This window comes from Fusarium musae, chromosome 6 (genome assembly GCF_019915245.1).
Source record: "Fusarium musae strain F31 chromosome 6, whole genome shotgun sequence".
In the NCBI taxonomy this organism is placed as follows: domain Eukaryota; kingdom Fungi; phylum Ascomycota; class Sordariomycetes; order Hypocreales; family Nectriaceae; genus Fusarium; species Fusarium musae.
The window spans coordinates 1,588,008-1,609,101 of record NC_058392.1 but is presented as its reverse complement, the minus strand read 5'-3'; the positions used below and the strand labels follow the sequence as shown (position 1 = coordinate 1,609,101).

At 49.2% G+C, this 21,094-nt stretch overlaps 6 protein-coding genes across 6 annotated transcripts; 4 read left to right on the top strand and 2 right to left on the bottom strand.

Moving 5' to 3' along the window:
- Positions 1 to 300: 300 nt before the first annotated feature.
- Positions 301 to 2,241, bottom strand: J7337_008368 (uncharacterized protein; the record flags this gene model as incomplete). Its single annotated transcript, XM_044825987.1, has 2 exons — positions 301 to 1,650; positions 1,852 to 2,241. 2 exons carry the CDS (start codon positions 2,239 to 2,241, stop codon positions 301 to 303), a joined length of 1,740 nt encoding a protein of 579 aa, XP_044678904.1.
- Positions 2,242 to 3,868: 1,627 nt separating this feature from the next.
- Positions 3,869 to 5,311, top strand: J7337_008367 (uncharacterized protein; the record flags this gene model as incomplete). Its single annotated transcript, XM_044825986.1, has 1 exon — positions 3,869 to 5,311. The coding sequence occupies one exon, from the start codon at positions 3,869 to 3,871 to the stop codon at positions 5,309 to 5,311; it is 1,443 nt and encodes a 480-aa protein (XP_044678903.1).
- Positions 5,312 to 6,044: 733 nt separating this feature from the next.
- On the top strand, positions 6,045 to 12,327 carry J7337_008366 (uncharacterized protein; the record flags this gene model as incomplete). Its single annotated transcript, XM_044825985.1, has 3 exons — positions 6,045 to 10,117; positions 10,161 to 12,009; positions 12,070 to 12,327. The coding sequence occupies 3 exons, from the start codon at positions 6,045 to 6,047 to the stop codon at positions 12,325 to 12,327; spliced, it is 6,180 nt and encodes a 2,059-aa protein (XP_044678902.1).
- A 2,746-nt stretch (positions 12,328 to 15,073) lies between these two features.
- On the top strand, positions 15,074 to 17,506 carry J7337_008365 (uncharacterized protein; the record flags this gene model as incomplete). Its single annotated transcript, XM_044825984.1, has 2 exons — positions 15,074 to 15,778; positions 16,121 to 17,506. 2 exons carry the CDS (start codon positions 15,074 to 15,076, stop codon positions 17,504 to 17,506), a joined length of 2,091 nt encoding a protein of 696 aa, XP_044678901.1.
- Positions 17,507 to 18,475: 969 nt separating this feature from the next.
- Positions 18,476 to 19,294, top strand: J7337_008364 (uncharacterized protein; the record flags this gene model as incomplete). The annotated part of the gene is made up of 1 exon (XM_044825983.1): positions 18,476 to 19,294. One exon carries the CDS (start codon positions 18,476 to 18,478, stop codon positions 19,292 to 19,294), a length of 819 nt encoding a protein of 272 aa, XP_044678900.1.
- A 230-nt stretch (positions 19,295 to 19,524) lies between these two features.
- J7337_008363 (uncharacterized protein) lies at positions 19,525 to 20,785 on the bottom strand (the record flags this gene model as incomplete). The annotated part of the gene is made up of 2 exons (XM_044825982.1): positions 19,525 to 20,655; positions 20,714 to 20,785. 2 exons carry the CDS (start codon positions 20,783 to 20,785, stop codon positions 19,525 to 19,527), a joined length of 1,203 nt encoding a protein of 400 aa, XP_044678899.1.
- Positions 20,786 to 21,094: the final 309 nt, after the last annotated feature.

The window sequence follows — 21,094 nt, the reverse complement described above, 5'->3', positions numbered from 1 at the left end:
TACAAAGGGTACCTATCTCCGGCCCCAACCTGAAAGCGTGTGTGCCAAGTAAAGTACTAAAGTGCCTATAAGGTAAGGTAATGTAATCAAACACTGTATTCGTGACGGTTACCTTGAGTGCTAAGTTAAGGTAGGTAGGTGTCTATGGATCTATAACTCGAACATAACAGTTATCTACCACATTGTGCCCTCTCCAAGGAGAAAAACTGTCATCTAGTTTCCAGGCTGCTACAATACCAAGCCAGTAACCGCTAATCTCGTTCTCTGTAACATGTTGTCTTTGTCAAACCTGCTCAGGCGCTAGGTCAAGTCAATCACCATGTCCTCGACTGCCCATGGGTATCTGCCGCGTCGATGTTGTTGGATATCGAAAGCCTCAACAATATTTCCGTCCATCATGTCCGGAGAGTGGCGTGACCTATCCTCAGAATCATCTGTAAAATTGGCTGTTGCCTCGGAATCATCCTCAATGAGGATGGTGTCCTGGTTGCTGGTGAATGGTTTCATACGGTCTTCGTTCAAGAGCCATTGTTCTAAGTGCTTGTATAGAACACGGACTGTGTTTGGGGGAAACGCGTTTCCAATCTGCCGTTTGATGGATGTTTTCGTACCGAGGAACTGATGCGACTTCGGAAATCCCTGCAAGCTTGCATACTCTCTGAGAGTGAGCTTTCGTGTGCCGTCAGGGTAGTAAAAATCACTTCCACCAGTGGTGACGGTCCCTGCCAGGCGCTCTGGGTCATATGGCGCTCGCGGTGGATCGAAATAATGGACATTATCAAGGTCATGAAGATCATCTCCTGCGCGGATGCCCCTTAGCGCCTTTCCGATGCTATTGTAGGACAGCAGTCCATTGCCGCCCTCACGACTGTGTGTAGCTTGGGGGAAGGTTGGAAGTCTCTCGCCCGGTGCGGCGGCAATAATGATTAGGCGTCTCCGGTCTTGAGCAGCTCCCCACGTGCAAAGCCTTATGACTCTCCAGCGTATGGAGTATCCATGCTGTGTGAAGTCCCCGAGGAAGCCATTGAAGTACTCCTCGTGCCGGTCATGCGTAAGCCCGAATGTTTGCTCCACGGTGATTATACGGGGACGCAACTTTTTGAGTAGTTGATTGCAGCCATATAAGGCAAAGATATTTGTATCATCATGTTCTGATGCGTGTGTGTGTGCTGGCGAAAAGAATTGACAGGGCGGAGAAAAGTGTAGAACATCAACTCGCATATGACTCGTCTGCGGGCTGGATAGAAATTGGTCAAGCGACATCTTGAATAGTTCGGTTTCAGAAAAGTTTGCTTGGTAGGTATCCCAAACCTCGGGCGCTTTATCCAATGCATATTGGACTTTGAAACCAGCCATGAGGGCTCCTCGCGATACCCCGCCAGCACCGGAACAAGAGTCAAATATCGTGTACCGCTGACCGTGGCCTCGATCTTCCTCGCTGGGCCGCTCAGACTCCAGGTCGATGAGGTGACCGCCTGAAAAGGGGTTCCATGAGCCTCCTTTGGCGGTAGTTCCTCGCCATCTGTTGCGGAGTATCTCGTTGGAAATTCTATATTCTCTCCGCGAGACTTCGCTGGGGTCAATACGAACAAGAGATTCTTCAACCTGCTTCCGACGGCTCCCTTGTCCAGCGTAACAAACCTCCAGCTTCTAGCGGCAGGTTAAGTGTGTGGACTGCACATTCGGTCGGCCCCTTTCTGCAGGATATTGTGGATTGAAGACAGCCCGGTTGAAGTTGGGGTATTTGGCGTTGGTTATCAGCAGTGTGTGCATTTGTACCACTTGTGATGTACTGATGTCTGTTTCTTCTTCGTTATTCGTGTCGAAATCTCGACATATCAGCATGCAGACTTCGTTTGGCTTCTTTGGAAGCTTTGCTAAAGCTGAACGATTTCTCAGGAACGGTGTGCCACGGATTTTGACCGCATTTGTAGACCGGCATCGAAATAGGATTTTGACCAGAATAAACTCAACAAGATATTTTCCGGAAAGAAATGAGCGTACTTCAAGAAAGGAACCGGCTTGTATAGTCCTATTCTGTAGCCTTATTGCTTTGAGTTCAAGTTCACCCTGTTCGAGGAGGAGGGCTGGGGTGTTTGAGTGGCTGCTGGTATCCTCATCTCCAATTGTGCAAGATGAGAGACGCCTTCGACGACCAAAAGTCCCACGGTATTCTTCAGAAAGAAATAAAACGGCATCCGTCTCTTGTTGCGCCTCAAGGTCGATTCTTTCGATAGGCATGATTGAGAATCGGCCTGAGCCTAGCGATCAAAAGAAATGTCTACGTTGTTGCGTTAGTTCACTGTGATTCACAATATGAGAAAGAAAAGATTATCATTGCATACCGCGAGCAAACGAGGCAGTTGTTGCCTTGGACTAGTGAATAGAAAGTGAAAAGCGATGGTTGGTTGCAGGAGAGAGCCAGAGAAGCATTTTATTGTATCAGAAGCGGTTAGGTCCTCAAGTTGAGTTGAATTCCTTGGTATCTGGGGCAACATATATCTTGCTCTGAGAATATTTGGTCCGTGCAACATGGCCTATGGGTCGTTTGTCTCGTCAAAGCTCTTATTCATCTTGAAACCTTGGGATCAGTACTATTAACCAGCTAAGCATTTATATTTAAACAACAGTCATGTTCTTGAGAACTGTATCATATTTTCATGATGCTTGTACTACAGCTCTATTACAATAACAGGTATATATGCTTCCTTACCATCATTTCATCAGCACTCGTAGGCACTGCCTTTTACCTGTGCTTGTATGTGTGTAGGAGCCCATCCCCTCTATCTTTCCGTTATACCACAGCGAGAGATAGCTCACCAGCGTATTATAGAATCAACAGATCTTGTTACTCGGTCTAAGCTCTCCAATCGATGTTCCAGTCCACCAGTATTCACTCTTGGGCAGTGCTCATCACATATGAACCACACGAGATCTGCTAGCTATGTTACTCAATCTGAGAGCATATAGACCACATCCATATTGGTTATCTAATGATTCAAAACAGTCTTACTAGCTATCATATATATTCAGTAGCTTCTTAATGATGGATCCAGCGTCGAACGTATGTGTTGTAAAGATGTTATAAGGCAGTGGAAATTGAATCTGATGGATGAACCCACTGCTGTTCAGATCGAGTTCTATAAACATGGTTATATTTGAGAATGTCTTCAGAGAATATTTCGCTGGGCCATTTACTAGACTCTACTGTGTATCATTTGTCCAGATGTATTGACATTGAAATTTTCTTGAATATTTCATTCCCTAAAGCTAAAGCGTCGCTAAGCCCTCATTTAGTATGATGGAAGTCCGGTGAGTAACAATTTGTGATCCCTGAATGAAAAAAAAAAAAAAATGAAAAAGGAGTTGTAAAAGTTGAAGCAACTTCTGAAGAACATAATAAATGTTTCTATTGTGTTCTAATGCCCCTTGAAGCTGCTATTTCAAGAGCGGCGGATGGCACAGGGTAAGTCAGGTACAGTAAAGCCACTCTGACCAGCTAGCTAGGTTTTGGTTAGGCACTAACTAAGGTACTAGTTCAGTGGATCCCGGCAGAGCGACGATTTGCAGTGTGGAGATAGTCCCCAGCGATCCTTGTGTCGACTCTTGAGGTCATTGATGCGATCAACTAGGTAGATACCTAAGGTATAAGTAATCGCAAAACTGATCAGACACTTACCAAGACCAGAACGAAAATGAGCAGGATGTTGATATAGAACATCAAGATATTGCCTGCTCTTGTGGAATGAAAAGCTATTTCCTATTTGCCGTCAAGATTTGGACAACCTTGCACCCCTGTCTGAGTCTACCTACATCATCTCCAATCTTTCGTCACTTCCACACTTCTACACCTTCTGCGCAAGTCGAGATGGCTGCTCGAACATTACGGAAACGTAAGGACGTAGGTAGAGAGGAGGTGCCCGTGAAGAAAATGAAGACCGGGAGGAAGACCAAGCACCAGGTGGAGGATGAGTATTTGGATGACCTACCGCGCAATCTGGGACCTGTTCGTGCTCCCAGGAAGGAAATCGAGTCGATTCCTACACCCCCGGAAAATTCGGAAGAAATGCAGGACTTGGAGGAAAGTGCCAAAGTTGAAGAGGCCTCACCTGTGGCCAAATCGGAGATGAAAGCTGCGAAGCAAGGTTCGACCCAGGTCACGGAGTTGGCAACCCGAAGATCCCTTCGCCCAAGGAAATCAACATCAAAATCTTCATACTTTGAATCTGATGACGAGACATCAACTAAGTCTCAAGTCAAGCTTTTGACGGATGAGGATCTCCAGGTGGCAATAGAAGCACCAGTTCGGAAAACGGTCAAAAAGACGAAGGATAACCCGTATGGACTTACTCCCGGCATGACGCCTTTTCCAGAGTGGAGTACCCCATCAGCAGAAGAATGTGAAGAGGTCTATCGTCGACTGGCAAAAATACATGGAGAAGCAAAAGCCCCCGAGAAGATACCAGCGCCATCTTTGGAAGTGTCGGGTTGCGGAGAGGTACCATCTGTTCTCGATGCCTTAATTCGTACCCGCTTAAGCGCGAACACTTCCAACCGCAACTCAAGTGCAGCATTCAGGGGGCTGGTGACCACATTCGGCACTGTTGACAAAGGTATTGGGAAAGGCAGCGTTGACTGGAACAAGGTCAGAGTTGCTCCTTTGCCCACCATCGTTGAATCAATCAAGACAGGCGGCTTGGCTCAAGTCAAGGGTAAAGACATAAAGGCAATCCTGGAGTTAGTTCATGAAGAGAACACCAAACGACGAGAGGCCTTTATGCAAGAGAAAAAAGGGGGAAACTTGTCTGGTATTGCCGGAGCGGACAACAAAACTCAAGGTCAAAAAGATCTTGAAATCTTGAAGACTGACCAAGATATTCTTTCACTAGACCATATACATGGTATGGCTCCCGATGAAGCCATGCAGACACTCACTAAATTCCCTGGTATTGGCGTCAAGACAGCATCTTGCGTTATTCTCTTCTGCCTCCAACAACCCAGCTTCGCAGTCGACACCCATGTTCACCGCATCAGTGGATGGCTGAAATGGATACCCCCCAAAGCCACTCGAGATCAGACATTTAGTCATCTGGAGGTGCGCATCCCTAATCATCTGAAGTATGGATTGCACAAGCTGTTCGTTCAACACGGACGAAGTTGTATCCGCTGTAGAGCAAACACAAGCGAGGGGAGCGAAGAATGGAATAAATCAAAATGTCCTCTTGATGGGCTGATGGAGCGAACGGGGAAGAGGCAGTATGGAGGGAAAGCAGGATTGAAGAAGCAGCTGAAGGAGGAGGACAGTGATTAAGTGCCTGTAGTTAGATAATTGGGGGTTGTTTTCGTTAAATAAGTTGCACCGCTTCAGCATTTCGTGCAACAAAGTACCTATGTTTCTTACACATGCATTGCATTATCCTGCCTGTGTCCTATCACAAGCCATCTCAGCAACCATCTCACCCAAATTAGACATCAGTGGCTTAGGTGCCTTACCAGCCAGCAACGAACGGCCCGCTATTTCTCATTAAACCCCCTGCAGAAAACGCGGCAACCCAAGCGCGTCAAAGCCCAGCCAGTTTCTGACCTACTAGCGTTATAACTATTTTCCTATCCTGACCTGATCTTCTTCTTTTGTATTGCTCCGTAGGCTCATTGCCTTGCTGGAATACAAGCTCCGACAGGATATTAAGGGACTCCATATATTCTCCGCGACTCAGATTTCTATTCGCATCACCGTTTTATCTCCTAGGGTTGTCCCGCAAATGATCAGACACTTACGGAAGGGGTTGTTTGATTTTGAAGCCAGAGTGCCCCAGCAACGATCCTTCAACACAAACTTCGAATTTTCGACCGCCACGACAAACCAACCTTCAACTCGTTGCGACATTCTTGGACATATCCTTCTCTTCGTTGAATACGATCCTCGCTAGACTTGAAAATAAATTGTCGCAACCTCATGACAACCCGACCTCCCACATCACCCCCGAATTCTTTGTTTTAGCCACGATCCCAAGAGATGCGCCAACGTACCTGCGAACCCTACAATGGATCTTCATGAGCAACTCAGCCAATGGTACGAGAAGATTCAACGCTTCGATGAGGAATGTCATCTCCTGTGCCCACGCATCAACGACGAGGATAATGAAAACTACAAACTCGTGGACGACCCCGACTCATCGATTACGCCAGAAGAAAAGAATAGTCGAATTAAGGCAGGAAAGGAGCGACTCGAGGTCACATACTGGAATTGCCTGATTTTTGGCTTCGATCAATCAAGCCAAGGAAAATGGGGAGAGCAGCTCAGCGAGAGGCTTAACGGTTGCCTAAAGCATTGCGCAGACTGTGTCTATAATTGGCATATGCAGCGCCGAGAACTCTTGCAGCAATTCCAAGAACGATGGAATGAAGAAGTTGTAGTCGACATTCGGTCGATGTTGGAGCAGAGAGATGTTGAACGAATCGACCTAAGCCTGCGATGGGCCAAGGGGTTTATTGAGAAGATCATTTCAGAAGGCTCTACTTTCAAGAAATCCCAACTCGGTGAGCATCTACCCGAGGTCCATATCTCTATATACGAGGCACTATGCTGCATGCCGTATATGGAGGATGCGGATCGAAGAATGACCTTTCAGTATGTTTTCCAGCGACTTCAAGGGAAAAGCGGCCTCAAGCTTGGGACCAAAGAGCCTTTGCCTGGAATGACCTACTTTATCTTTGACCTCAAAAACCAGGATCGCCGGAAATGGGCAACAGATAACTATCGAAATCTTGACAGCAATAGTATGACATTGGAACAGTTCGACTGGGCTGTCAGCAGCGGTCTGACAAGGGCCATTGAGGACGTTTCTAAAAGAGAGGCTTCAGCTATGGACTCATGGCCTGAAATGGCGCAGTTCTGGGAAGGATTTAATGAAATTCTAAGGACATTGACTGCGGATGTCATTATGCAGCGGTTACGGAATCTTGAGCTGAGTGGCACAGTCAGTCACATCTACGACCTTCTGTTCCGCCATATCCAGTTCTGCCCTGCAGAGAGTGTCTTGGTGATGGCCATCACAATCCTCACAAACTTTCTAAAGAAGGCACCCAGGGCTTTTTGGGATGTCATCGGTGACGCCCGGCCAAATGTTATCGCTGACTTAATCTTTGCGAGTCCCGGATACAAGAATCTCCTTCGTCAGTCTTTAGAAGACTGCTGGACTGGCTACGATGTCTCTCGTGGCCCCTTTCCTACGTCTTGGATCGATCCATGGCTTCAGTCAGTCGGCCGCGATCGCAGATATAACGCTTGCGAGATCTTAATGCACACTCTCTTCGAATCACTTGCGAAAGACGAGACTATCGGGGAACCGGGTCGTGCGGCGTGTATTCGAGCTGGATTTGATGCTTTACAGCTTACCATATCAACCTTTGTCGACCCAGAGACGAAGATTGGTGCGGGAACCACTCATCTCTACGCATGCTGTGCGTTCAACCTCGTTATGAAGTACAAGGGCATCATTCTCCGCAACTTGCGTGCCCCTGGCGATGAAAGGGAAGGCTGGGTCACCTTTCAGGTAGCAAACGCAGCTAAAAAGGTCATGCAAGCTGCCATGAAACTCGATATGAAAGTCTTTGCGGAGGAGTATATAGCTTGTCAGGAGGGTAGCCAGCTACAATCCGCTGTCACTAGGGACTCGAAGGCTTTCTGGCAAGGTATTATTGAGATGTTCGATTTGTCAACCGAGCAGGTCGATCTTGCAAGAGATATCGTCTTGTCGTTAGAGCCCTTGATTGGCGTGGAACAGATCAGGGCCTTGAAGAGCGACGATAAACTTAGTGATTCGAGCAAGAACTTCAACAAGTCTCTTGCTGCAACAGTGGATATTCTTGGGAATCTTCTTGGTCGAATGTCCGAAATGCTAGACGCTGCCACAGACCTGAATACCTTCTTTGACGACCGCCTGGCTTTCCAAGGTACTATTACACTCTCTACCCATGGAGAGGCAGGACTTGCTGAAGCAGCTGCCGAGCTGCTCAAGAGCTGGACCGGAGAGTATTCCCAGAGCGGCGCCTTCGAGCAAATGTCGCAGCTGCACCCTGAGCAGACCCTCTCCTCCATAGTATGGGCCCTAGAGCGAGTTTTGAAACCTCCATACCCCTGGGGTCCTATCAGGCCCATGCTAAATATGAGTCGAGATATCCTCCGTGGTTTGACTGACCCAATGTCCGGAGTCTTGCGAGTCAAGACCCTTGAGCCTATGTCGGCTGCGAAGGTCTTGCGTTGGTGGAGCGAACAGTGGCGTTTTGTCTCTACTGCGTGCAGAAACATTGAGGGATGGTCTCGATACATTCAGAACGCCATCATGACAGAATTCTGCCGAGAAATTATGGAACTCGCTGAAGCCCTCGTCGCTGAGGATGGTCTCATCACATCAGCAATTTCCAAGGCTTTGAACAAAAGTGAAAAGGATACCATGTCGCAAATTCTTATTCCTGCAAAGCAACACTTTGGTGGAATGGAGAACATGATTCGTCTGAAGGACAAGTGGCTCGTTGATGTCACAGTCAGAGTCCTGTGCAAGATTCTGACCCGACTTCGAGAAAACAACCATGAGATTAACCCTGCCTCCCGGAAGCTTATCACTGATGCTTGCCTACCTACAAATGTCCCGGGCAAGTTTGTCAGGTCAACCAACATGACTGACCAGCAGCGAGCAGAACTTCTTCAAGCCCTTGGACAAACAGACGATGAGATCCAAATCTACCAGCTCGGTATTGCGCAGACACCATTAGTACAGAGGCCCAAAGATGGGATCAAGAAACAAAGCAAACTTGACGCTTGGTCCAAGTCTGGCGCATCCTCTAGCAGTACAACCACGGCAGCATCATCAAGATCTAATCGTGATGACGTGCTCGATCTTAGCAAATCTATAGACAGCCCCATCCTTAGGCAGCTGGAGGCCAAGAAAGCTAAGGATCAGGCAAAGGCCAAAACAAGGTCTCAAGCTATGATCAAGCCTAGAACCCAGACTGCCCCGGATCAGAAGGGGATCGCGGCAATCAAGGAAGCCAGACAAAAGGCCAAACTTGAAAAACAGAAGCGCGATGCTGCGGTCATAGCGAATGCCAAAGCTCTTAGGGGGGAAACTGTCCCTGGTGAGGGTTCCGGCTTGCTTAGTCTGGGCCTCATTGGCAAAGATCACGGCCGAAGTGAGATAATGGTAAACAGTTCCGAAGAAGAATCTGAGGAAGAAGAAGATGTATCAGATGCCGATAACGAACTAGCTGCCCTTAGCACGGGAGGCCAGACAGCTTTGGAAGAAGCTAACAAGCGGCGCATGGCAAAGGCTTTGCAAGACAAAATGCGTAGACCAGTGAAGAAGGTTAGACAGCAGCGCTCGGTCAAGGATAGGAGAGCCAGAGTCATCCCTCCCATGGACAGGTTACACAACACAGTGCTAGCCTGGGACATTTTCCATGGAGGTAACGATCCTCCGAATGGCCCAGCAGCTTCAGAAGTTGCCACCAAGTATTCTGAACCTAGAACGTACCAGGATACCTTTTTCCCCCTGCTTGCTTCAGAAGCTTGGCGCTCTTTTGTCACAGCCAAGGATGAGCTCACGTCTCAGCCGTTCGGTATGAAGATTGCAAGCCGTGCGAGCGTCGATAGCTACCTGGAGGCGACCTTCACGATGCCAGTGGTCCAAAGCAAAGAGCGCGGTGTTTCTGAAGGCGACATCCTTCTCGTCTCGGAATCGGAACAACCTTTGATCGATCAGACAGCTCGACATTGTTTGGCTAGGGTTCACCGCATCACCTACAAAAAGGAGCTGATCGAGATCACATATCGTGTGGCTTCCCGAAACAATCCCATGACACAGGTGTTGACCCCGAATGTTAGCGTCTTCGGAGTGAAGATCACCAACATGACAACAATCGAGCGAGAATTCGCTGCGCTGGAGAGTCTGCCGTATTATGATCTAATGGACGAAATCCTGAATGCTGAACCGTCTCCTATTCTGCAGTACGGAGATGAGAAGATAAACAGCTGTATGAACAATTATGCTCTCAACCGAGGACAGGCTATGGCGGTTTTAGGCGCTCACGACAATGATGGCTTCACGCTCATTCAGGGGTAAGTCTCTCGGTCTTGGTCATGACGAAGCTAATATAGGCAGCCCTCCCGGTACTGGAAAAACGAAAACCATCGTGGCCATGGTTGGAACTTTGCTTTCTGAGCAACTAAGTCAACCAAGCAATCAAGGCATTCCCATGGGTGTACCTCTGCGACCGAACGGTGCACCAGGGGCACCCAAACAAAGCCGTTCAAAAAAGCTTCTTGTTTGTGCACCAAGTAACGCCGCCGTCGATGAATTAGTGCTACGTCTGAAGGCTGGTGTCAAGACGATATCGGGGAAAACCAAGAATATCAACGTACTACGACTCGGTCGGAGTGATGCCATTAATGCAGCTGTAAGGGACGTCACCCTAGACGAGCTTGTCAAGGCCCGCATGGAGGGCGATCAAACCAAGGATAAAGCCAAAGCCGACCGTGACCAACTCCACGAGAATGCCGGGAAGGTAAAGGAAGAGCTGGGAAAACTGCGTCCCCAACTGGAAGCAGCAAAGCTCATGGATGATCGAACCCTCTACAACAAGCTATCTCGAGAATTCGACGAATTGAAGCGACGCCAAATGTCTTATGGAAAACAAATCGATGCCGACAAGAGCAGTGGCAATTCTGTAGCCCGAGAGATGGAAATGCGGCGCCGCCAAGTCCAGCAAGAAATCCTCAATAACGCTCAGGTCTTGTGCGCTACTCTGAGTGGCAGTGGTCATGAGATGTTTCGAAACCTGGAGGACGTAGAGTTCGAAACAGTAATCATTGATGAAGCTGCCCAGTGCGTTGAGCTAAGCGCCTTGATTCCACTCAAATACGGCTGCTACAAATGCATCCTCGTTGGAGATCCTAAACAGCTTCCCCCTACAGTTCTGTCACAGTCGGCGGCGAAGTTTGGTTACGATCAAAGTCTGTTCGTCCGAATGCAGCAAAACCACCCACAATCGGTGCATTTACTGGACATGCAATACCGTATGCATCCAGAGATCAGCTTGTTCCCCAGCCGCGAGTTCTACGAAGGACAACTCGCCGATGGACAGAACATGCGTGAGCTCAGGCAACAGCCGTGGCACAAGAGCGCATTACTTGGTCCCTATCGATTCTTCGATGTTCAGGGTGTCCAGGAGAGGGGCCACAAGGGCCAGTCACTGGTCAACAGCAAGGAGTTGGACGTTGCTATACAAATGTACGATCGTTTTAGTAACGAGTACCGCGAATGCGACTTGACAGGCAAGATCGGTATCATCACTCCCTACAAAGCTCAACTTTATGAGTTAAGAAACCGCTTCCGTTCGCGATATGGCGAGAACATCACAAGCATAATCGAGTTCAACACTACCGATGCTTTCCAGGGTCGCGAATGTGAGATCATCATCTTCTCTTGTGTTCGTGCCAGTTCTACTGGCGGCATCGGTTTCATGACTGATATTCGGCGTATGAACGTCGGTCTAACTCGTGCTAAATCATCGCTGTGGATTCTTGGTGACTCCAGAGCGCTTGTTCAGGGCGAGTTCTGGCGAAAACTTATTGAGGATGCCCAAGCCAGAGATCGCTACACTAATGGCGATGTGTTGTCAATGTTTAGGAAGCCCCTCGAAAAGGCAAAGCCGGGCGCTTACCTTCCCCCGCTACCCCAAGCTCCAGACCGTGATGTTTCAATGCGAGATGCATCTTTGGAAACATCGTCACTGCCCTCATCTCGCCCAAACTCACCAAAGATCGAGGGAGCTCAGCAGCCAACGACTCCCGCGACTCACATACCTGGCATTGCAGGAGGCGAACCGGCTGCGGTTCTGCCACGCTCTGCTGGGCCTCCTGTCATTCATACCTCGGCAAGCAAGCCTCCAGGAGAAGCACGAAAGCGACCTCATGACGGACCAGATTCAAATCAGCCAGTTCCAAAAAGGGTATGTCCACAAACATAACAAATGCCGAGAACAAGGTTTTGTAAGCTTACAGACAAACAGATAGCAAATGACAAGGCTCGGGGCGGTGGACTCATGGGCAAGTTTGGGAACAAGCCGCACCGGCCGCCCAAGGCTCCCACCGACCCTTCAGCAATGTCAGTAATGGGACTGGCGCCACCTGAGAGACCGCCTGCAGCAGCGCCGACTGGTCCCTTGTTACCAAGCAGACCCCAAGCCCCCACAGGACCTAGAATTCCGACGGGTCCTTCAAATCCAGGGCCGCAATACAATAACAACCAGGTATTTCTAAAACTATGAGTTCGAAGAGACTCTTTGCTTATACTGTCCCCAGCAACGACGCCCACCTCATCCGCCTCCCTCTCGCAAGAAGGGGAAGCCAAGTCTCTTTGTCCCAAAGAAACGGTAAAAGAAATGGTGAATCTCATGACAAAACGAGACTCTGTATAGCAAGCATAGAGGATGATACGTAGAGGATAGCATTTCTGGGCGTTGGGTGCATTATTTCATTTGTACATGGCATCCCCAAATAGCGCATAAGAGCCTCCGAAAATCTTTTTCCAGAGGGGAGGATTAGACATTGCCAAACATGCCTCACTCCTGGCTTCAGCCAGAAGATACGGTAGGCTGGCATACATCATACATGTGTGGGCTGCCTACGGTGATATGCAAGGGGGCACGAGGCCCCCTCCTGTGGTGGTCGGATGGAGAACAGAATCAACAAACATTAAACCTGACCAGCCTGGAAGATTCTGAGGCCAGCTGTTAAGGTCGAGACGCTCAACGAGACCCTTGGGGATTTCCGTCAATGCTGGAACATGGTAATGGCAGAGCACTGCATCATTTCCACTATCTCGTCGTCTACAGTTGAGGTTGATTGCGTCACGTGATGTCGTTGAAACAATGTGAATGGAGGAGAATGGCAGTGCATGTTTGCGCTGAGCATGGGTCAGCTCGCCTAACCGACCGGTAGTGAGGACGATCATCAGCGGACAGGGATCGTGTCATTTCAAAAGACAGGGAGAACGACAAGGGACCCTGGTGACGAATGAAGTCAGGTAATGTCCGATCCTGGTCAAGTTCCTACGGCCAATAGTTAGACGAGGCAACTTGGACATACACGATCACAAGTGACAAAAAGGATGGTTGTGCTATGATGTAAAGGCAGATGGCGATGAAGGCATTATTGACGACAGTGGCCTTTTGGCTTTTCTAAAGAGGGTCAGCTCGGCCCAGCTTATATGGATGCCAAGACGACAGAGAGTAGGAGATGGCGCTAGACTCTAGAGATAACGCTCAGTCTAGGTAACAGTTGGTAACTTGGCACGGTGATGACACTAGTGGTCTCCTGCAGAGGAGATCAGCAGTGGCGCTCGGAAGGGCTTTTGGTGGTTGAGCAACAACGACGCGGTATTGGTGATTGGATAAGTTGTAACGACCTGAAGGCAGAACCCTGTGGGCTGAAAAGGGATGGCTACCATCCTATCAGGGTTGAGTAAAATGTTTGTGAAATGTTGGAACAGGGGGCTACTCCCTCGATATTAGATATAGAAGACTCAAGACTCTTGATACGGAGCAGGAATAAACTAATGAACCAAGCAAGCCTTAGCTTATCCAAGTCTTCTTGGCATGCAAGGTCGTATTGAGGGTGAAGCTTTGAGTTCTGCTATCTCCTGATACTGTACAGTTTGTAGATTGGTGCATATCTACGTAAGTGGTTCAGCAAGTCGCCCAGTCTAGGACAAACCGCCAACGCGAGCATGGCTTGGGTTTGCAGCTGATGCTTGGTTCATATCGGATACCTCGACCTCTTGTGAACCACCCGAGATACCTGAGAAGGTAACACAACTCATGGTGGTGACGACGACCAGCCAGCTGCAACCACTGACCGAAGGCTTTCGGCAACCAATTGCTGTAAATTGTTTCTTTTTCAAGGGAAAGGTTTGCGAGCGGCTGGGATCTAAAGATCTGTCCACCAAATGCTTGATCTGTACGTACATACATACCATACATCACTTGTGGTGGCCAGCAAAGAGACATGCATATGTAAAGTGACAAGAGAAAAAAGCAAGGGGGAAAAGTGACGAGAACGAAGCTAGCCAAGGGTCGAGACAGGAAAATGAGATCTCCAGCGACAAATGAAACTATTTCTTCGCCGATCTTGGTAGGCATCCCGAACAACCGGGTTGTTGTGCCGCATCGCGAAAGAGGCGTAATTACAACATCAGAAAGATTAAGAGACCCAGCAGATAATGGAGATGAGCTGAGCTAAGTTAGAACAAAGGACCACGATCTCCCTTTTGGTGAATCTGTGCTTCTGAGGCTCTGATTGGGGAATTAGCGACGACGTTTCCACTCCATTAAATTCAACGGGCATAGTTGATTAGCTTTCGGATCCTGAGCTAAGACTAAGGTAAATAGCGGCACTTGGTCTTGGTGGCGCTCCAGGGTTTTATGGGGGAGTGACGGCATACATGGGCTCTGGGACCTCTCTAATGCTCCTGCTCTCGCTGTCTGTCTGTTCTGACGCGGCTGGGAAGGTCCCTACTTCCTAGGAACCGGGATTGACCAGGGCAGGTTGAACTGGGCTGAACTGGGGGAGAGCACCCCCAGGACATGTAATTTCTTCTTCTTCTTCTTTTCAACACCATCACTTCTCAATTTTACATCTCTGTCACAATCTTGGCCTTGTTTTGTTGCTGCCAACTCAATTCAGCTCCCAGTGTAAGATATACATACATATGAGTTCGCGGTGACACAGACTATCTATCTACCTACTATCACTCGGGTCACCGGTCTGCAACCACCCGCCTCCTAATCTCCTTCCAAGCCTCCAAAAGGGAGGACACGAGAAAAGCCCCGAAAGACAGACAACCAAAGGTAAGACTAATTTAAGAGATCCCTTCGTGTACGAACCATGTCCCGTGAATACTCAGCTGATACATCTACCTAGCTCAGGCCTGTCTTTCATGGATGCAAGTGCATCGTTGCGCAAAAGCGTATAAGCCCATCCCATGTTCCGTGTCAGATGTTAAGCTGGCCTGGCATGGCTCAAGTTCTTGGCCTTGACCCTGAGGCCTCTGTCACGTCGGGCAGTGGCGCTTCCTATCCTCGCACAACAACCCCCCCAGCTCTCACTTCTTCTGTATCTGCATCTACTGTCCCTAAAACAAATCGGTATTCGTATCTGCAAAGGCCAGGCTCTCAAACCCAAGCCCAAGCACGTACCCGGCCGAGAGCAAAATCTGCATCAAATTTGTTAGGTGGCCCCGAAAAGGACAAGGACTTGCGTTTTCACGACGACACCTTCATCGATCAGCAGCATGAGGGGGACGGGGAACCGCATGATGGCCTTGCTGAGCTCATTGACTTTCTGAGGAACCACAGCCCCCCATCAAGTAACTTTATGTCTATCCCGGATGGAATTCCCCCAGAGGACAGGGGGCGATGGTACAGGCTTCGAAAGTTGGGCAAGAGGAGTAAATCACTCTCCAAGTCGCCCCAGACCATTCGGCTTCCAGACTCAGCTGTTTCAGGCACAACGATAGGAGGACATCGACATATTGCAATTTCCATTCCCTTGGACGCCTCGCCATTTGGTCGAACTCCCAGGTCTCAGTATCCCATATACCAGCACCGGAGTGTGAAGCCTCTTACTTCCCAGTATGCCCCTACCAGAGCAATTTTGAACGACAAAGGCGTCGTGACTGTGTTACGGACTGTTGCCGAGGACAGAGAATCATCGCCCTCGGTGAGCTCGGCAAATTCTCAGCTTCTTTTATCTACTACCCCTCAAAGATCTCCAAACTCATCGATCAATGGACACTCTACTCCGGCCCCTATTAATAGCAGTAACCAAAGTACGGCAACAGAACATTTGAACATTTTGGCAACGCCTCCTCCGAGGGTATTGACCCCAGACCAAGTCAGACAAGCTAATGAGCAGGGCCGAGGATTTCAAAGCAATGAACAGGGGACCACACATGCAGGAAGCCCAAACAATCACGATAGAATCCCTTCACGGAGTCCCAGCTTGACAGGGGGTCGCTTCGTACACCTCGGCGACCTGTCGATCGATACTATGATGTCTCAGTCAACCAAGACAGAAGCCCATCAGGTTCCTACTTCACCTGCCCGCCCCGTATCCCAGGATGGATCTTACCAACCTTCACTTTCCAGAAGCATAATGACAACAAGCGAGAATGATCCTGTTGTTGCAGAGGCTAGGCCGGTCGAGGCAAGACCTGTATCAGCCAGGGAATCGTGCATTCGATTGACCACGAAGAAAATCGAGGAGCCTCCTGTTACTGTGATCACCAAGAGCCCACTACGTGCCCAACGTCAAGGTTCTAGGAAACAAACAACAAAGGAGAGATCATCAACACCAGAAGCCAGATTGTCGCAGAGCCGCCGTGACAAGGTCAGGGACAAGAAAAAGAAGGATATGGAAGCTGCTTCTTTGAAACGGCGCAGTATGATATCTATTTCGATGGACCTGCAGCCTGATTCTGAGCAGGAGACTATCAAAGAGTCGCCTCAAGAAAAGGTAGAAGAGCCACCACCATTGCCACTCAGGTCTCCCCAACGCCAAAGCATGTGCCCCATCATGGTTGTCGCCAATGTCAAGCCATCACCTCCCCCAACAGCGGTTATCCCAGCATCCCCAAAGAGACAAACGACCACAAACCAACAGGACTTGACCTTTGCTGTGAAGTTGAAGCCGGACGAGGCGGCGCCTAAGCAAGAAGACGACACGTCCAGTCGAGCAATTTCTCCATCTCCACCCTCATATCAAAACGGGTCACCGACGCCTCCACAATCCACTCACTCATCACCAACTCATAAACTGGACTCACAGGATAGAACGTCCCTTTCGCGACGTCGGGAGTGGAGTGCTGCCCGAGAACAAGAGCGTAAACGAAAAGAAGCTGCCTCGAACGCCAGTCCCCGACCCAGGGTGAGGAAGGCCGTTACTATGAGAGAAGACACCGGGGACAAAGCGCCCACCGTGGAAAAGGAGGTTTTGCGAAGATATGAGGCATACCGAGAGTACCGCATCAGAGAGATGGAACGCAGAATCAGGAGATTGGAGCGCAACGGAGATGTCTGGCTTCGTGCCCTGGTGCCAGTCTTAGACAATCTCAACCGCACGCTCGCTAATTCTCAAGACGGGCACCCAAGCGGGGCGAAGGGGTGGATATCTGATGATGACCGTTCAAACTTCCACGCAACCTCTAAAATGAGACCATCGAGCCGAGGACGCATGATGGCAAGGAGCGGGACATCAGAGCGGGAGTTTCTGGAGCAGCTTGTACGAACTAAAGAGGAGCTTGAGGCTGGAAGTGTCAGCGATGACATGAGCGGTTTTGATACGATAGAGCCTTTGATGAGAGAACTCGCCGGTCGATCTCGACTAAGTTTTGAAGCAAGATCACTCGGAATGGATGATGAGGGATTACTGCATTCTCTTTCCGAGTAGTGGTTTGCTAGGCGATGTGTACAATCCAAGAACAGGAGACGAAGACGGGGAGATTGATCTGTTTTTATGTGCGGTATAGGAATGGCTGGTTGGTTTGTGTGCAGGATGAGCGAAGCATTGGATTTTGGATACTTTCGACAACGTTCCTATAGTATAGTCTTGCACCCAACGTGCATTTTCCTTAGCCGACGCCTATCACGATAAGTTTAGCGTATTTCCTAGTATGTATCGTATCTACCACAGAAACAGCTAGTTTGTTGTTTTATATCGTCGAAGTAATAAATAGGCAGCTCACTTGGCGATAATCCAAGGTTATCACTAAGCCATTGAACGGAAAACATAGCGTCTGACTTCAAGTCTACCCCAAGTTTAGGGTGACAAAATAAACGCCGCAAAAAGCATCCTAAATTTACACTAAGTTACCTAAATCTTTTTATCAGTTAGGCTTAAGGCCCCAAGTTTAATTTCCTCCCCTACAAAATCCTATCCTAACCATGAGACTTATTTAACTTACAATTAAACACTCGGCATCTATCTAATGCTAACCGTTACACTTTAGTTCGCACGTCAAGAAACACAGAATCAATTTTCAATTTCACAACCACTTCTGCTTATACCTATCGTCAGTTGGGTAACAAGCTTCTACACTTGGATCGAGCCCGCCTAGCCCGCTCAGGGGCAGCGAGATCCTATGACGTAGGTGATTCCTCGCACGAACGTGCGTCTACGCATCATCAAAGACACGAGATGTCATGGAGCTGCATGATTGTCAAGGGAAGGGTGAAAGAAAAGTGACAACCAATCATTTATACGGTCGTTTGAGGTGTGAACTTGAGTTTACAGCAAATGACACCAATTTAGAACTTCGTCGTACTTGACATTCATCATCTTTGTCACAGCACGCAATTTGTTCAGTCAACTTGACTTATATGTGATAGTTCTGGGACATCCGGCCCAGGTGGATCAACCATGAGCAAGCCCTGGATCTTTGTATGCCCTTCAACCCGAGGAATTGGTTATGCTCTCACTCGACACCTCCTCCAGAAGACATCCTTACCTATACTCGCAACAGCTCGTCTCCAACACGACCCAGAAACTGTCAAGAAATCACTTCTCGAAGGCCTTTCCGAGAAAGAAGGTCTCACCAAACGCCTGTCGATAGTTCACGCGGATGTCACAGACGAGGGGTCTCTCATTGATGCAGCTTCTAGAGCTGCTGAACTGTTCCCCCCTGACAAGCATCACCTGCGGCTTGCGTGCGCGGTTCCTGGGGTCCTCAAACCAGAGAAGAATGTCAACCAGATAGACGCAGAGGCTAGTTTGAGGCAATTTCGCATCAACACCATGGGTCCTCTCCTCCTTATCAAACACTTTGACAAGTTTCTTCCCAGGCGGAGCTCTGAGCTCGAGGACAGCCCCAACAGTGATGAGGTACAGATGCCTCCGTATTCGGTGTGGCTCAGTATGGCAGCTCGGGTTGGCTCCACATCAGATAATAGGGCTGGGGGATGGTTCTCATATCGGGCGAGCAAGGCAGGAGTTATCAGCCTGGGCAAGAGTTACGACATATTTCTCCGTGGGCGGAGTGGTGACAAGGCCATCTCCATTGCCTATCACCCTGGCACGGTCAAGACAGACCTGAGCAAGGGTTTCTGGGAGAGTACAAAGGAGGGCAAACTATTCAGCCCTGAATTCGCTGTCGACAGACTTGTAAAAGTCGCAACGGGTCTCCCCCTGGAAGGGCGAGGCAAGTGTATGGACTGGAACAACAAGGAGATCCTCCCATAAAGTGAGGCGTGGATCATTAAAAGAGCTGAAAGAATAACGCAACTCAGAGTCGTTTGCGCGAAAATCAAGTTATTAAACCAGTATCTGCTCTGCCCTTTCACCAAGATCTTGCCAGTCAACATAACCACATGAGACCGTACCAGACAGGGACCACTGTCCACTCACTGCCTAATCATGCTATCTTTTCAAACAAAGTCAATCCCAACCACATAATTGAAGTACCTCTTGGTCTATAGCTCCACTTCTTGGAAGGATGCTCCATCTGGTGTAGGTGCGGTCTTCGCGTTTGACTCCTCTTCTGCGTCGTCATCCGACGCTTCTTGCTTATCATCGTGTTCGGGTTTACTTGATTCACCATTATGGGCGGGTCGTAGGGCAACCTTCTGCTCCTCTTTATCCTCGAATCGTACCTTTTGTTCCTCTTGTGGTGATGTCTTCGTCTTTTGCTCGATCTCGGCTTCTTCTTCGCCCTCAGTGCTGCTACCGCTGGAGCTCTGCTTTCCGCCGTTCCTTCGCGCGTCCTCTTCCTCCTTCTCCTTGACCTTCTCGTCTAGCTTCTCCTCTGATGGAGATGCCTGCTCGCCGTTGTGGGCAGGCGGCACGGGCAGGCTCTTCTCCTCCTTCTCTGGAGGAGGTGGAGGTGAAGCCTCCTCGGCTGGGGGGCCTGGCTTCATAGCATCAAGATAGAATTTGGTAACACCTAGAATGCGGCCACTCTTCTCGCAAGCCTCAACCCATTCGGGACGTACGACGGGAATGTTGCTCTCGACAGCTTTCTCCCATTGCTGCCCACGTCCCTCAGTAGTAACAAAATGCGTCGTGTCAATGCGGACGCCATCAACAATCTTGGCCCCGATGCGCTCAACCGCATTTGTCAAGCTGTCCTTGACGGCACTAGGCAGAATACCGGTAGTAATGGTAATACCTCTTAGATCCGTCATTTTGTGAGTCCTCACGGAGACGCGCTCACTGATGAAGGTGCCAGCGCTTGTGCGCAGGACCAGGTGGAAGGTATACTCTGTATCAACAGCAAGGCCGCTAATCTTTGTGCTGTGCATCTGTAACGGGCGAGGGATATTTCCAGCTTTTTGACCATTTCGGTAGAGACTCAAAGAAATAAGGTCGGCGGTAGCAAGCTGAATAGGATCCCACTCAAGAACGACCGAGGTTTGGGTTGCATTGCGGCATCGCAGCACTGGAGTTGAAGGCTCCGAGGCACCAAATGAGTTGTAGATGCTGTCTTGGAGGGCACGGAATGCGTGATCTGCAGCAGCTTCTTTGGTCGCGTTCTGCGAAACGTTGATGTCGACGATACTGCCTGACGAGATGTTGGGAGGGAGGAGGATAGATGGGAATTCGATCTAAGGGCACTCTCTGCATTAGCAATTATCACAAACAGAGAAGATGCTGCAAGCTCACCAAGCGCTTGTCCGGTGTCAGAAGAACAGTAACGCCGGCATCGACCTTGCCGACAGTGAGAGAGACGAGCATCGTTGCGAGTGTCGCAGCAATCAAAGGGTGATGATGACGCCGAGGGTAGTCTCTAGGCAATTATGCAAGGGGAGAAGAGAAGGTGAAACAAGGGTATCTTCGAAAAGGAGAATCTAAAGACGACGCTGACCAAATCGCCTATCTGATCTGTAGTTGAAGCGAGAAAGGTTGCTGATAATTGCGAATGCGATAGGGATGGAACCTCGACGTGGAATCTTTGGTTGGGACAAGCTGCATGAGCAAGGACACGCACGCCAGCCAGCAAGGGCACTAAAGACAAAGTGCTCCAGCTCCCATTCAGCCCAGCAA